General features: G+C 34.3%; 1 protein-coding gene across 1 annotated transcript in view; it reads left to right on the top strand.

The window, feature by feature from the left end:
- The window catches only part of FUT8 (fucosyltransferase 8), a 50,687-nt gene that overhangs the window by 10,011 nt on the left and 24,095 nt on the right, over positions 1-16,581 (top strand). Inside the window, exon 2 of the mRNA XM_026063687.1 lies at positions 1,844-2,081. Within this exon, the coding sequence (XP_025919472.1) occupies positions 1,844-2,081 (238 nt within the window). The remainder of the gene's footprint in view (positions 1-1,843; positions 2,082-16,581) is intronic.

Below are 16,581 nucleotides of genomic sequence, written 5' to 3'. Positions count from 1 at the left end.
AGCTTGTTAGATCAAGCATGGGGTTTAGCAGATCTGAGCAGATTATATGAATATATTCAATTTATGAGTTGAAATACAATGAAGTCTTTCACCTTTTTGGCTTACTGAAACATTGGGGTGACAGAGCACTGGAACAGGTTGCCCAGAGAGGTTGTGGAGTCTCCTTCTCTGGAGATATTCAAAACACGCCTGGATGCAATCCTGTGCAATGTGCTCTAGGTGACCCTGCTTGAGCAGGGGGGTTGGACTAGTTGATCTCCAGAGGTCCCTTCCAACCTCAGTGATTCTGTGATTGCCTATTAGCTTGCATTTTCACTTCACTAGACAATTAAGGTAATGCTAATGTCCTTTATAAATCTTATGGGAAAGTGCTTTTAGAGATTTGTGGCACCTCTGTTCTCTGATTCTTATTTCGTAGGTAGTTTTGTTGTACAGAAATGATGGCAGAATTTAGGGCTTTTCTACACCATGAGAGTTATCAGCGGAAAATGGTTTTACTTGCACGTGTCATGATTGCACTTTGTTGCATGATGCAAATGTGTCTGTAGATTTAGATAGGGAGGAGATGTTTTGCCATGAAATTCTTTCTCTAGGAACTTGCATGCAATACTGAAAAAACCCTTCCTCTTACTGAAAGACTGTAGAAAGTAGATTTATGATAGTCTCAAAGTTATCCATTAGATTTAGCCTCTAAGTTAGCCATTAGATTTGTGACAGCAAGAGTACTGATCTAAGGAACTAAAATTAGGACTGGAAATTTTATTTGGTTTACTGTTTTTCAAARCTAGTTAGACTCTGAACCAGATGTTTTTTCCTTAAAATGAAAAAAAAGAGGCATTCAAATATTGAACTTTCACAGTTTATTTTCTTTCAGATCTGAACTATTCTACCCTCTTCTACACAAATGATGCACAAATTTAAATTTTTACTAACTATTTTTAGAACTCAAAATATTTGGTTTATCTTTAAGATCATCCAAAGGCGAGATCTCAGTTTTCCAGAAGGTCGTCATTTGACTTTGGAAGTTTCAGCCTAACCTGAAACTAACTACTCATATGAGATATTTTATAAAAAAGCTTTTTGACAATGCACAAGTGATGTCTGGAGACATGCAAGTATGAATGTGTACAGCAAAGTACTGTATTTTATGGAAACAAAACCTTGTGTAGATTGTGTTGTTGTGTTGTTCACATACGTAAAAATATTTTAATGTTTTATAACTTTTGGCATACTTAGCATTCTCATCCTAAACATATTTTCCTCCTTTGTTGAATAATGTGTTGGATTGTAGAATTACAGAATATTATTGCATTGAGCGTGCGTTCAAATTAAAATACTGTTTTTTATCAGTCTATTCAGCTATGTGTATTATATTCTGTATTTGGTATGTAGTAAGTTTGGGAAGTTTTATTATGCAAACAGGCAAAATTTTTCTTTTTTTGGATAAGTCATGTTCATTGAAAGAGAACTAACAAACTTGGAAAAACGCCAAAGGAAAAATCAAGAAAGAGCATTCCAGCACTGAGAATCATGTTAATTAAATGTGAGCCCTGAGTCCAAATGTTAGCTTATTCTGACAGATTTACAAATGTGAAAGTAATTTTAAATCTTGAAGGTATTTTATTTTACATTAGGTTAGTGAAGTATGTTCAATAGTTGTTCATGTTCACTGTGAAGAATTCACGTAAAATTTTCATTGAGCTGAGCTTGCTCATTCATTTTAATATGACATGCATTATAGCAGAATGACTTGTGTGATTTATGACATTTTGTCAGTATTTTCACAAAAAAGTATGCCTTTGTGTATATCTTCTCAACTTTGCTTTTTCGTCCATACTTACAGAACCCCAAGGATTGCAGCAAAGCTAAGAAACTTGTGTGTAATATCAACAAAGGCTGTGGCTACGGCTGTCAACTCCATCATGTAGTCTACTGCTTCATGATTGCTTATGGCACTCAGCGAACACTAATTTTGGAGTCTCAGAATTGGCGCTATGCTACTGGGGGCTGGGAAACTGTTTTTAGGCCTGTAAGCGAGACATGCACTGACAGATCAGGTACCACCACTGGGCACTGGTCAGGTAAGACTTAATAACTCAAATAATTTTTCTTTGTTTTCTGCAGTTTCTCTTTTGTAGAACTATTTTGGTGCCTCTTTGTTTAATTTTATGTGGAGCATAACAGCTATGACTAGAATTGTATACATAAAAATCCTTTAAATTTTATTTATTCACTGTATGGGAGTACTAATATCCTTACTAAGAAAACTCTGCTGCTTTGGAAGAGATTTTTTTCTTAATACAAAAACTCTTTCAGTTTTCAAGTATGATCCTTCAGTAGTCTGTCAGTCTCTGTTTTGTGCCAGATATGAATCCAAATTTTGTGGGAGGATAAAGAGAGTAGTAAATAGAGGCTATGATTGATAAACATCGACATACCAAAGTATGTTTGAAATAAAAAGCAAAAGAAATACAAAGAAAATAGTATCCAATAGGCCTTCAGGCACCAACAAAATCATGCAATATTGAAATAATTTTTAATACAAACTGAAGTGATTTGAATTCCAAGTTCAAGTTGAATTTTCAAGTAAAAACAGTGGCAATGGCAAATACCTTTTTATTTGTAGATCAGTAAATTGATCCATTCTTGCACTATACTGAACAATTTTGCTAGAAAAACTAGAAGGGCATCCATGTTCAGAAGGATCAGATCAGCTAGCTTTGTTGTTTCAAAGTAAACAGAGTATTCATTTTAATGGAAATCTTACAATCAATATTTTCAAGAGTTATTAACACAATTGTAAATTTAGCATGGTTTTATAGTTTTTTCTTATATATTTGAGACTTTTCCAGATATTTGTCAAAGTTGAGTAGGTATACAGCAGAACTGGAGATAACTGACAATATGCTAACATTTTCCTCTAAATTTATGATAAATACTAGTAGGAATTTTTGAATTAAATTTTTGCACAGATATTTTTATGTGAACAATTGTCAGCTTTTTAGAATCTTTAATAGATGTTATTGACTAATGCTCTTTTGTTAGGCATACCTATTATTTTTTCTAAGTCTGTAATTTGAGTATTGAAGTGGGAGTTCATAAATGTTAGAATAAATGCATGGAAGACACATTTGAGAGTGTAATCTATTGAGCCTTTATTTGATCAAAAAGAATACAATTGACTGTTCTTACCCAACACTAGGTAAATTTAGTAAGATCTCAGCCTTCATCGATAAATGTAGATTCTCAGACAAAAAAATATTGACAATTGTAGTCCATACAAGCTAATAATGGGCAGAATGGGCTAAACTAGATGATGGCAAAAACAATTTAGAGTTGAGAAAGAGTAAGGGAGATACTGTGCTGCATTTTAGGTTATTGCCTATTTATTTATTAGCACTAATACATATTTTGGTTGTTAGCGTGTGGTACAATAATCTTATCCTAGAAAGGAAGTTTGGTTTAGTAACTCACTGCTTAAGGATGGAAAAGAAGGACTTGATACTTTTTTATTAATATTTATATTATTTGTGCATAAAGAGCCTAGAAAAGAATGTCAGGCCATTTTTCTCACTTTTTCCAGTGTGTAATTTAAATCTGAAAGCCATTATCTCAGCTAAGAGAACAAGGTTTTGTTTTTTTTTGTTTTTTTTTGTTTTTTTTACATTTTAAGCTTATATGTGCACACTAATGATTAGATGAAAAATTTCCCAGGTAGTTTCAGTTTTATTTCTGAAACTTCTTGTTAATAGTTGAACTCATTGAGATATTGAAGGAGTAGTATTCTCAAGATATTCTGCTTGTTGAGGAGGTCAGAAATTTGAGTGGTGCAGGACCTGATAAGTCTCGTTTGTATGTGAAATAATAAGTACCTGAAGGACTCACTTAGCAGCAGTAGTGACTTGGATTCTAAAAAAATGTTTGGAGGTTTTCAATAGATGGTTATGTAGACTACACCCATGAATAAGAGATACTTATTGATGAGGTGTTTTTGTAGTGTACAATTTTTCTCTCCGTAATTACAGGAGCTACAGCATGACACTCTCAGACCACTACTATCCAAGTATCATTGAGGCAATGTACAGTTTGTTTGGATTAGTAAATAGAAATTTTAGATCTTGGCTTGATAGAAACTAATTTTTCCCTTCTTCCTCCTTCTTCCACTGTTTGTGGACCGCTGATCCACAGATTTTGGGTGGAGTGTACAGTTAGATGCAGGCACGAATGGCCAAATCTCCACGGCTAATGCCTTTAACCTACAGTTAGAAGTACTCCCTATCCTTCATTTCTGACAGGAACACAGTTGCTCTGTGTTTCAGGAGACCTCTGAGCCAGTCACTGAGCTTGGAAGTTAACATCTATGCTGAATGAAAAAAAAGAAAAAAAATCCAGATGCTCATTCCTTCACTACTCTGTCTTTCTGTCTTTGAAATGGTGGAACATGGCCAAACATATTTCCTTATTTTGTAAATATGTTAGCGATACTTTAGGGTAATAAACATTGAAAGGAATTTGTTTAATTAACAATGTAATTCCTAGGTTATATGGGAACCCTTGGGCACCAGTTTTTAATAACAAACTGCTTCGATGAGTTTGGATAGCTATGGCCAGTCTCATAGCTCTTTCCCGACAGGGAAAAATAAACTGTCTGTTTTAACAAGTGTCTGAGGATTCAGATGTCATTCCATATGGATTTTGCCCCTCATACTTTCTTAAATTGTTCTTTTAAGTCCTCAAGGCTGTTCTAAGCAGAACCCACACATTTCAGAATTTTTTTAGTTACACTGTGAAAATGTGGAAATGTCTGTATCTTCAGCAATAGTAGTATTTGGAATGAGTGCTTTATGCTTATTTTATTTTCTACTGAAATTTCATAAGGTGTATTCTATGCTTGATGTTTTTATGGAGGGTGGGGTTTTTTTTTTTTTCTCTCAGAGAAGCAGTAACATCATTGCATATTCATGTTGAATGCAACAGCACTTGAAGATCTTTATCTCTCTGATTTGCAAGTTGGTAGCAAGAAAGGTTGTGCCATGGAGAATATGTAGTGGGAAGAGAATTGCTTGTGCAGTGGGTAATTCAGCCCAAGCCCTATTTCAGTCCAGGCATAACCAGGATTAAGCACTGCAGAGATTTCCTTGATCTGGCATGTATGAGTGTCCACCAGATCTCGTAATTTCCACTACTGTATCTGTGGAAAAGGTTTTACAAGTAATTTTCTGCTTCAAAATATTCTTGCAATGAGCTCTTCGTGGCTTCTGAAATGGTTCAAGTGTAACATCTAACAGCCCTACCAGATTCTGAGGAAGGTGGGGAAAAGTAAAATGTTATTGGGAGTTGTGATTTACAATAAAATGCATACACAGTACTTGCCTTGCAAAAGCAATCATACATGTATAGTTCAGTAAGCCAGTCTTTTGTCTTCTGTGGACTTAAAGAAAGTTTCTGAGTCCTTGTTTTAGAAACCTCACCAAGAACAATACTGATTCAAAACAAAAAATTTTCACCATGATGACAGCCATACAGGTTGCCCAGAAAGGTTGTGCACTCTCCATTCTTGGAGGTTTTCAAGATGCCGGTGGAAGAAGCCCTAAGCAACCAGTTTTGATCCCATAGCCAACCTTGCTTTGAGCAGGAGGTTGGAGTAGATGACCTCCTATGAATATATGATCTGGGCAAACTTAATAAATGAATTCAACTGTGGGAAGTGTTGTATTGATTATGACTAATAATAACCTGGTGTTTTATCCTAATAAGCTGGCAATGTCCAGAACCAGTTGCTTTAGAAGACAGTGAAAATACCAGAAAAGTAAGCAGGTAAGGGGTAAGCTGTGTCGAAGAGAAATTCCTACTGAGGCTCAGTAGTTAACTCGGATTTTGATCATTCATATGCATCTTCATTTATGCAGGTGAATCTTATCTCTCTCTCAAAATGTTTGGTAATCAGCACATATCAAAAGCTTCAGTTGCAGAGAATAGTCTCCTCCACATGACACTCTGCATACCCAGTGCATGTGGAATCTTAGGGAATTTAACTATTAAAATGTAAGCACCAATTTACAAACTGGTGCTTGGACATAATCTAACTTAGCCAAATACCTGTGTGTTTACACACTAAAACAACATTTATATTTTAGGTCAGTTCTTCAAAGCTTCAAGATGCTAGAAAACTTTCCTTTGAAAATTCTAGCTTTTTTTGTGAATATGAGATTTTTCCAAAAATTTGCTCTCAGAAATGGTTGAATGTTTTCTAAAAATAACTAGGCTGAAACAGAAACCTGACACTGAAAACTTCAGCTGAAGTTTTACTTGCACTTGGCAAAGTTAACAACTGAAATAGTGCTTTCAACTGAGAAGTGCTGGGCAATTTAGTTATAGCCAGTTTTATGAGCCTTACATTTGCTATAATAAGCTGTAAACCATAGTTTTGGAGCACTTATGCACACATGGCTTAAAAAAGCCCATATATTTTCATTCCCAAGTTTGAATCTTATTTCTAATGATCTATTTKCACAGATTTTCGTTTCCTGCAATATGGGCTCTTGCTGGCAAAAGTACAAATAATGATTCCTTTTAGTTCCCTACAGATTTTTTTTAATTAGTCTCTACATCAGGAAAAATCGTTTGAAGGCTGAATGCATAAAATATCCTGACACGATCAGATCTGTTCTAATTAATGAATGCCACCACTTTGAATTTTGAGGTTCTAGGATATAAAATATTCAGCTATGAAAGACAGTCTTTGTAGGATGCCTACTGGCTAACCACTCACACTTATCGACTGTTATATGCTAACTTTGTAAAATGGCATGATCACTGCTGGCAATTGATCTGTTTTACTATCTCCAGTTTAGCTTCAGTATGAATCTTCACTGGATCCATAATTGCCAGTAAATTTGAAAGACAAGCTGTCTTGCTGAGGATTTCTGAATGTGTTTTATGTCTCTACAAATTTATGTAGATTTTGCTTTTATTTTTCTTTTGTTGCCTGTCCTTTACTATACAAATAAGTCTGAAATTCTTAACTTAGAAAAAAGCTTGTTGGCAAAACCACACCTTTAATATTTTTTCAAAGAAATTCTGAAATCAGTGTTGGAACTTCTCTTTTTTTTAAAAATAAATGTATAAAAATGCATTGAAATTTGTGAATTTCCATTTATTATAAACAAAATGCATCTCCTACATACTATACACACTAAAGTGTATGTATGAGTATTTTACAAAAGTAGGTTTTTAATTATATATCAAAAATATTCATACAAGTGAATATTTGTCTCAGGATATCGTTATAAATTACAGAAATATGCCAAAAGGTCTGAAAATTATATTGTTTTACGGAGTTATTTTCAAGCGATCTGCAGACACTGCGTAGAATAATAATTTAGTAACTTGTGCCTCTTCCTGTCATGGCAAAAAAACAGTTTAAATACCTACTTTTATCTTTCCTATTAATTAAATTGCCTCTACTTGACCCTTTTATTAAAGTTGTACTAGCAACTTGAAGTTTTGATGGTTCTGAAATCTGTCTTGAGCAGAACAATTCAGATAGTAATCTGTTCTCCAAAGATTTGAAGGGCTTATGTGAATTGAGAACATTTTCCTTTAAAAATATTGGTGCAATCCCCTCCTAGTTATTCAAAAGAGCTTGCCTGTGTATTTCAGAAAAATTAGCATAGGGTGAATTTTAGTAAGCAAGTTAATGTTACTCTGATAGTAAAATGTTAACTAATACTTGTTGTTCCATACATCCATACTTGGGGGTCATCTCAGCACTTGTCACCTCTGACAGGAGTTATTCTTATGCATTTGACATGCTTTTCCTACAAGTCAAGTTTAGTTTTTCCAGCTCAGGTATGTCAAAAGATTAGGAACTGTATTGCAGGTTTTTCCAAATAGATTCCAATTCCTTCATTTCTCTCAAACACTTTTATATTGTCAATCTAGAAGGGAAAAAATTGTCTTAATAAGAAATGGTTGTATGTATGTTCTTTTTCATTTTAAAATTATACATTACCTGTCGTTGTGACTTACTTGCAGCTCTTTTTTTATTGATATCTGTAGCCAAAATATTTATGAATGATTTAGGTAGAGATTGTTATAAGAAATATTTATATGATCTTCTAGTAATAAGAGCCAATACATACAGAGATCTTATGAAGATGTATTTATTATTAAACTTTTTAATTAATTCTTTTGAAAAATCAGTAGTTATATTGGGCATGAATATTTTTAATTGTCAGATCGTAATGTTCTGTTATCATTGCAGCGTGCTAAAAAAGGCTTGGCTTCTTTTTCTCATTTTACTTGCTGATTTATGTTGTCCTGGTGTGTCTGTCTTTTAGTAGGCAAATTTTTTAACCTCTCCAATGATATGTTGAAGGAAGGCTATAAAATAACTAAATTAAAAAGCTGAAACCACAGACTAAATGGAAAAAGAAAATAGATTAAAAGACAGAACAGACTAGTATGCAATTAGAATTTCTGCATTACATAGTGGGGAATGTAGAGCTAAAGAATACACTTACATGTTTTAAATAATAGTATGTGCTTCTTTCCAGAAGGTTTGTGGACCATTAAGATAAAACATAACTTGAAAAAGGAAATCTGAAACCGTTTCCTGCAGCTACATTTTGAAGTTGACTTTCCTACCTCTAGCTATGGTTTGATGAATGAGTGCTTTAAGGCAGCACTGCCTGGAGGAGAAGAAAATGGCAGAGCTCTTTCTTTTGGTGGTAGTACCAGCTTTTAAGTATTCATTGAACTATGATCTTAAAATATAAATTAACTAATGTGTTTATATATATAATCCAAGACAGATGATTCTGTGGGTACACAAAGTTTAATTTTTAATTTATTAAAGCCAATCAGGCAGAAGTAATCAAAAGGACTAAATGAAAATTACAATCTCAAACCATAAAAAACAGTGTGGCAGAATTAATTGCAATAAATAAAAAAGTTTCATTCTATGTAACACATCTTCCTTGACAGTAGCTCTTCTTTTACATAATTCAGTTGAATATTTAGTATTAACCTAAAAAAACCTCTTTAACTTGCATACTGTAATTAATTTCCCTTTACCTTTTCCCTTTAGTGTAGGTTTTTTGCTCTGGAGGTGGTTTTTTTTTTTTTTTTTTTTCTTTGTAAAATGCTCTGTATGAAGACATTCTGTGTAAGTGAACATGGGAAAAATATTTTAGAAAGCAAAAAGGGTCTGGGATTTACAATGAGGTAGGGAAGCCTAATGATGTAGTAGCTGAAGAAAGCAAGTGTGATCTTTGGTGTGTAAGTGGAGGGATATTGAGTAAAAAGAAGTAGTTACTCTTAACTTTGCACACCAATGGCCAGGCTGCAGCTCAGTGTCTCGTTTTATTATTCAGCATTCAGAAAAGATATTGGTAAATAAGAAAGGATTTTCAGAAAGAACTACACTGACTCAAGGCCAGGAATCTGCTTTATAGTACAAGATTAAAGAACCTCATTCAATTTAGCATAGAAGCAAGTTAAAAAGCTGGTCCCATCACATTTTATAGGCATTTCTTTATGGAAAAAATTTCTGCTTTTAGACAAAGGCATGTGGCCAGACAATTCAGATTGGAAATAAGATACACTTTTGCAGAAAGATTGGCTGACCACTGGAATAATTTATTCAGCAATATGGTAGATTCTCCATCAGTAAGTCTTTTTTTCATCAAGATCATATGTGTTCTTAAAAATTGTGGATTATGTTCTTTTTAATCTATTAAAAATTTGCATATGTGATATATAGGGTTATTGTGATTTCAGTTACCAGTTGAAGCTAGGTAACTAAACACAGTAGACAGGCTAAGATGAACAAGGCTGAATAGAGCCGTCAGCAATTGAGTAGCTCTGCCCTGGACGAACACAAGGTCTGCTGCAAGTGGAATCATTTATTTTAAACAGTCCTTTGCTGATCTCTTTGTGTCAAGAGATTGGAACAGTAGAACACCAGAAGGGAAAATTAGGTGTCACATTAAAAAAAAWAWATATATATATATATTTATTTATTTACATTTTTAGAGCAAGGGGAGTTGATTAATAAGAAGGTATAATTAAAGTGAGCAAGGAGATGCTTCCCTGAATTACATTGACCAATATTAAACACTCAGAGGGGTTGAGAAGATAAAGCCACATATTGTTATCACCCTCTGGTATCTGTGCTAAAGGCTCAAGTGGCATCAGAGAGAACTGATACTGTTTAAAAAATTATGTGGGGGGTTGGGAGGGAGCCAAAATGAGCTCCCGGATCCAGCTAACTGTGCGGCATAACCACCGATCCAGCACAAGGGAGGATGAGAATATATGGAGCATGGGAAGAGCAGTATTGCCCCCTTTTGATGGCAGTGCAAAAGTAGATCGGCTGAAGTGGATATGCAACTGCATCAAACTGGCTGGCTGCATGTCTTTAGTGGTTCACTCTAAACAGATACTTTAATGTAGATACGCTTCTTGGAGGCAAAGTGGGGAAGGGAAGGGTTTTACGTATTGGGAAGTCTCTGGAGAGTCGGTACTGGTTTTGGAACCTAACGCCTGGGCGTAAGTAGGCACGATAGGTGTTCAACAGCTTTGGGACTTCATAACCTGGCAGACAGCAACACTTGTTCTCTCTCACCTCCAGTCTGTATGCAGCGTCACAGTAATACAAAGGGTGAGCAGGATAGAGGACACTGCATGTTAATGCAACCAAAAGTCTGGGACTGGTTGCTGGTAATAATAGTGAATCTATTGTTGATATACAGGAAAACAAGATATCCTGAGATCACAGTGATCCCTGCTGGCCACAAAATCTATGAATTGCACAGTCACAAAGTGCAAGATGACTTTTTGCTGTAGATCTGGCCATACATGTTTCTTCATGTTCCCAGTAAACTTCCAATAATTGCAAGTTTTTGGAGATTTTTTTGAAATTCAGTGCTATCTTTCTGTAAAATAGCACACCCTCTATCTTATGTATGCTCAGGTTGCCATACTCGTTCACACAGAATTAGCTGTTTTCAGGTTAATTCACTGAAGTCCTGTAAGCTTTCTTTCAGATCATAAGTTTCTTTCTGACAGAGAAGTTCACACTTATCAATATCTCTTTTCTGGCCCTTTCCCATTCAGGGTATCTGTTAAAGTAGTTTTAGTATAAATTAATAAGATATTTACTAACATGTATAACTTATTATTACTGTTAATTTTAGATGCAGTCATGAAACATGCAAAATATCTCTTTATTCTTTCATTGTTCATGCTAGCAGGGAGATATCAGGTGTTGTCTTTGAGCACCTGGCAAATCTTTTTCACTGCCCAGTGAAAACACAAAAGTGTTAGTCAAATAAAAGAATAAAAATAGAATAAAAAGAATTAAAAAAAAGAAACAAATTCTAAGACAAGATTGGAAGTCAAATCTTACAGTGAAGGAAAACACTTTATATAGAGAGGCAGATGGGTTGTGGGGGAAGAGTCAGAGATTTGTGTTGTTGAGTAGACTTAAAGTCATTAAGGTGGCTGCAAATCTTCTAGCAAGAATTAGGTTAGGTTATAAATTTAAAAAAAATCTTTCATAATGGTTATTTAAAGTTGAGGTGCTTTGGGACATTTTAGGACCCCATTTTGAGTCAAAATATTCTAAGGATATAATAGTCAGAGGTAAAAATGAAACTGATAGAGCCGTATTCGAAACCACACATTTCAGTGTGATGATCAACAAATGTTTAAGGTAGCATCCCAAGCAGGGGTAATGAGGCAAAGAATTAAGTATATTCCCAAAGCAATTACATTCCTTCCTGATAGAAATCATATGTTGTGAGAGATAAGTTATGGTAAAAGAAATTGCCTTTTCTTAAAGTCAAAATATGTTTACACTAATATTATCACCAGCAGTCCAGATAAAAGTACTGTGTGCCTTTTTCCATTTTATCACTTCTTAAGTTACAGAATCAGGCATCCAACATTTTTATCACTGCAATTCAGTATTTAGTACTGCTTTTTATGATATGTAGATCCTTTACAAAACACTATTTGATGCTTTCAGGGTCTCAGAGAAACTGAACACCATGCTTTTCTGTTGCTTTCCAAGAAATTTAAAAGACTGTTTTGATCCAGTTGTGAAAACAGGGGTAGAGAAGTTTGCAGCTCTTTGCTGCTATGAACCAATTCACATTTACTTTTATTTTCATAGAAAACAGTTTCTAGAAAGGTGAGTTCTTGATAATAATAACAAAAAAAATGTTCCTTGGAACACTGAAGATATATTGAAATTGTGTATTGAAAATATCTGGTAATATAATGGAACTCAACTGTGAGAAATTGAAAACTGTTAAGTAAGACTTTACTTATATAGATCACCTGCCTGTTGGAGCAAATACAAAGATGCAAGGCTTCCTTTTGCCCCCCAGATAAGTTAAATATTAGCCAAAATCACAATTTGTGAATTATTTTTAAGTTCTTGTTACATTTTTATGGCAGTCAAAAAAAAAAAAAAAAAAGAAGAAGAAGAAACTATTGTCCTATTGTCATACCTGTGCCAATAGATGTAACAACAGGATGGTTGGGAAAAAAATGTGTAAAGAAGTGTAAAGTGAAGAAGCCCAATTTATATAATGCAGGTGATTATCTGAAAATTGGAAATTAGTGTCTTTATTACTGTTTGTGTTACAGAAACTCTTAAAAGCCTTATTGGGCCAGATATTTTCCAGGCAGATAGTAAAATAAGCCTGTAAAGTCTTGCAATCAAAATTAAGAAAAATAAGATGGACACAGCTGAAGATATTAGTAGGCTGAGTAACTATGTGCTTAGTGAAATCAGAATGAAGACATTTAACTCTTGGCTTAATTTTTAAATATAGTAGACAGCAAAATTATTGACAGTCGTCATCCCATCTTGCTCTTTAGTAGCCTGCCATTCACTGCAGATGTTTCAGAGAAAAGAAGATACTTGCGAAAGTGAGTGCTATACCTGGTGCAGAAGGGAGAATGAGAATAAAAAAGAAATCTTTATTTGGTTGATTAGCTTCAGAGAACTATTAGGGAAACTCCCAATAGAGTTAGGGGTAACTTGGGGAAATGTTTCAGAGAACTTGAGGAAACTATTGGGATGCCAGGGAAAGGAGTAGAAGTGTCACGCTCAGAAAATACCTGGAAGATGTCACAATGTTATTTAAATGTTTTGAATATCAGCATACAGGTATTAGTCATCTCATTAACAATTCATAGTTAACTCAGTGTTACTCTACTTTCCCTTAAATCTTATCCTGCTATGTATTTGCTGTGTCAGCTTTATATATGTTTTCCCCTCTGTTAAAAATGTCATGCCACTTCAGAAATGAACACAACTGCAAAAACTGAAAAATAGATATCAAGATGTTTCTAGGGTGTGAATTTTGTACCACATCTGGGAAGATAATGTTGTCTCAATCAAGTCTTCTGAATGTCAGTTTTGTAGATATGAACATAGTAAGAATTTCAAGATTATAATACACATTTTAAAGGAGAAAAGATAGGAAGATATTTTATTATTATAGATACTCTTTCCAGTGTTGCAGTCTGTACTACAGTACAGTGCTTTGCTTTGGGGGATTTTTTTTTAAGCCTCAGTCGTCTTCATTCCTGCAGCCTTTAGTCATTGTCCAGCATTATTTTTTCATGCTAAAATTCACTTTATGCACTTCTCTGCTTCATATTTTGTCAGTTTAGGAAAACTTTTAAGATTGAGGATCAATTTTCAGCAAATTTTATGGCCAGCATTGCACTTACGGTTATTTTGGCCTTAAAACTCCTGTTCCATTTTCTCCTAGTTATTGGATGAAGCATTAGAAGTGTGAGGGAGAAAAGAAGAGTAAAACTGAAACATTCTGTACTCCATGATAGCACTCTGTCTAGAAGAAAATTCTAAATTAACAGAATGAACAGAAAAGTAATATTATGCAGCACTTGTATATTAGAGTAGGTTTGATATGTAATAAATATCATCAGTTGTAGTCGGCCAATTATTGATGGATAGAAAGGTTGGTTAGTAGCTGTAGAAAGAGTTTGGCTTTAGCTACATATCCAAAACATAACTGCTTGTGAATTCACATGTACTATTGGAAACTGCATTTTGTTGAAGAATGTGTTTATATATTCTTTATCATTTACATCATTAACTTTTTGGAATGTTTTCTAAAAGCCTTGTGTACAATGCAAAACGTACACGTATTTGTGTACACACATTTGTTTTGTTAAAATATTGCTTGAAACAATAATCACTTAATGTTCTAAGAAAAGCTTTATTGCAGAATCTCATAGTTCTGGCATTAAATGTCTGTGAATGCCATCTAACATGTAAATTGCAACTCTTTATGCAAGGGAAGATACCAAATTTTAAGTTCTTCTGTGTAGTTCAGTTTTATAATACTGTTACTTTTCATTATTTTATTTAAAAAAAAAAAGAAAAAAAAGAAAAGCATAACCATGCAGGAGAATGAGATTAGTTTACACTGAAAGACAGTATTGATAGTATCTCTCATGGCATCTCTTACAACGTGCCTTAAAATTGGAATTTAATAATCTACATTCAAATTAACACATTTTAATTTTGCTTTTTCCCGGTGCTGGACAGAAAAAACAGCTAGTTACTTAAAAAAAAAAAAAAAAAAAGAATCAAGTGTATGCTCTAAAGAGATTATGAATGTAAAGATTTTTTTTAACCTATTTCATGTTTTATTTTCTTTTTTAAGAAAAGCTTTTAGCTTGTCAATAGCTGTCATGTTCTCGTGGATATGTGTTATGACATTTAGCTTTCTTGTTTGATATACTACTCTTCAACATTTTGTAGCTGCAGTGGAAATTTAGCTGTAGGTGGGAGGCCCAAATAAGAGAAGCTGAACAAGTTTATTTGATGAGGGCAGGGAAGAATCTGACCACTGATCACTTCTCAAAAATAAAATTTAAAGGTATCTTTGTGCCTAACAAATCTTATGGTCAAAGCAGAATTTGGGAACATAAACCAAATTCAGCTCGTTTGAGGGTAGGAGTTTCGCGGTTTAGGGCACCAAGTAGCATAGGTAAGATTATACGCCCAGCGGGCGTCTCTCAGCCCCCCTGCGAGGCTGGAGGAACGAGGCGGGGGGAGCGGAACTGAGACTTTTGTTTGCATCCTACAATAGTCCTGCTGTGGAGGAGCTCGCAGCGCTGGTATCACCCTGGAGGAAGAGGATCCTCTGTCAGAGGGGTAACAAGCTGGCAGAAGGAGCAGTAGTCTGCAGATAATTCCTGATTTAACATGAGTGTGTAACTAGAGGAGTATACCTGAAACTTACTGGTAGGATGTTTCAGAAATTGTTTCAGTGCTCACTATAATTTATGTGAGAAGGGCAGAGGGTGTCGGGGAACAGAAGTATAGCCATGTCTGCTTAAGTAAATAAATAAATAAATAAAACCTTACAATCAGATCTGATGAAGATGTTAACTATATCAGTAAATAACAAAGAATCCAAACAATCCACTACGATGTTTCATTTTAAAAAGGGAGCTACGTAACAATTAGCAAGACTGCTTATACAAAGAAAAAGGGACTAAATGCTTGCAGACAGCATGGAGATTGCTTAAGACACGGACCATATTCATATCACCTATTAAAAAAAGTCTTTTTTTTTCTCTTTTTTTTAGGCAAATATGATTATGTAGCTTGGTAAAAGATGCTGTTAGAAGGGATTTTTTCAAAAAGTAGAAGTTCTGTGCAAATGGGGAAAAAATAGGAAAGTATATAAATTCTAGAAAATTACATATGAAAACCTGGTAAGGAAAGACAAAAAGATTTTGAGGAATAGTTTGCTAAAAGCAAAAAACTCTAACAATAAATCCCTTTTTAGGATTTTTATTATTTATTTGAGGAAGAAGAAGGAAGCCTGCCAGAAAATCTGGAGGGCCAAATGATGATCAAGGGATGAAAGGAGCTCTGAAAAAAAGACGAGACTGTAATATAAACTAAAAGAATTTTTCACATCCATATTCATTATAGAAGAGCTTAGGGAGGTTCCCATGCTGGAACCTTTCTTCTTAGGGGACACTTTGGAGGTTCTTTCTCAAACAAATGCCATTAAAATCACTTTTAGAGTAAATTATTATGATGAATAGTTATTAAACACTATTACCAGATTGTATTCTTTCATAATTATAAGGAGCTCAGGTCTGAAATAACTTTTTGTGTGTACCCACTTATTTATAATTGCTGTTCTGCAAAAGAATGGAACATATATTGAAATAGCAGAATTAATTGCAAAACCTTCTGGTAGCAAAAAGTACCTGGACAAATTCTTTGGAAACAAGTACTTCAAGGCCCATTGAACACAAAAATACACTAGATAATCTTACATTCTAAGAGATTGTCTGCAACTTGCAAGATCACTCTGAGTCAGTAGATTTATCACTCATTTGTTTAGATCCATATTTCAATTCATTGTTGGCTGACTAATTTAATATACAGTTGACTGTGCTATAAAAAGGAGGCAAAAAATAACGGAGCAGCCTAAATCAAACAAACTGAATGAATATTTACTGTTTCCATCAGTATTCTGTTACAAACTACATCCAGTAGTCTGT

Source organism: Apteryx rowi, unplaced genomic scaffold (assembly GCF_003343035.1).
Source record: "Apteryx rowi isolate R43461 unplaced genomic scaffold, aptRow1 scaffold_1005, whole genome shotgun sequence".
NCBI lineage: Eukaryota > Metazoa > Chordata > Aves > Apterygiformes > Apterygidae > Apteryx > Apteryx rowi.
Note: the sequence above shows the minus strand (reverse complement) of the source record. Positions and strands in the feature narration are given on the sequence as shown.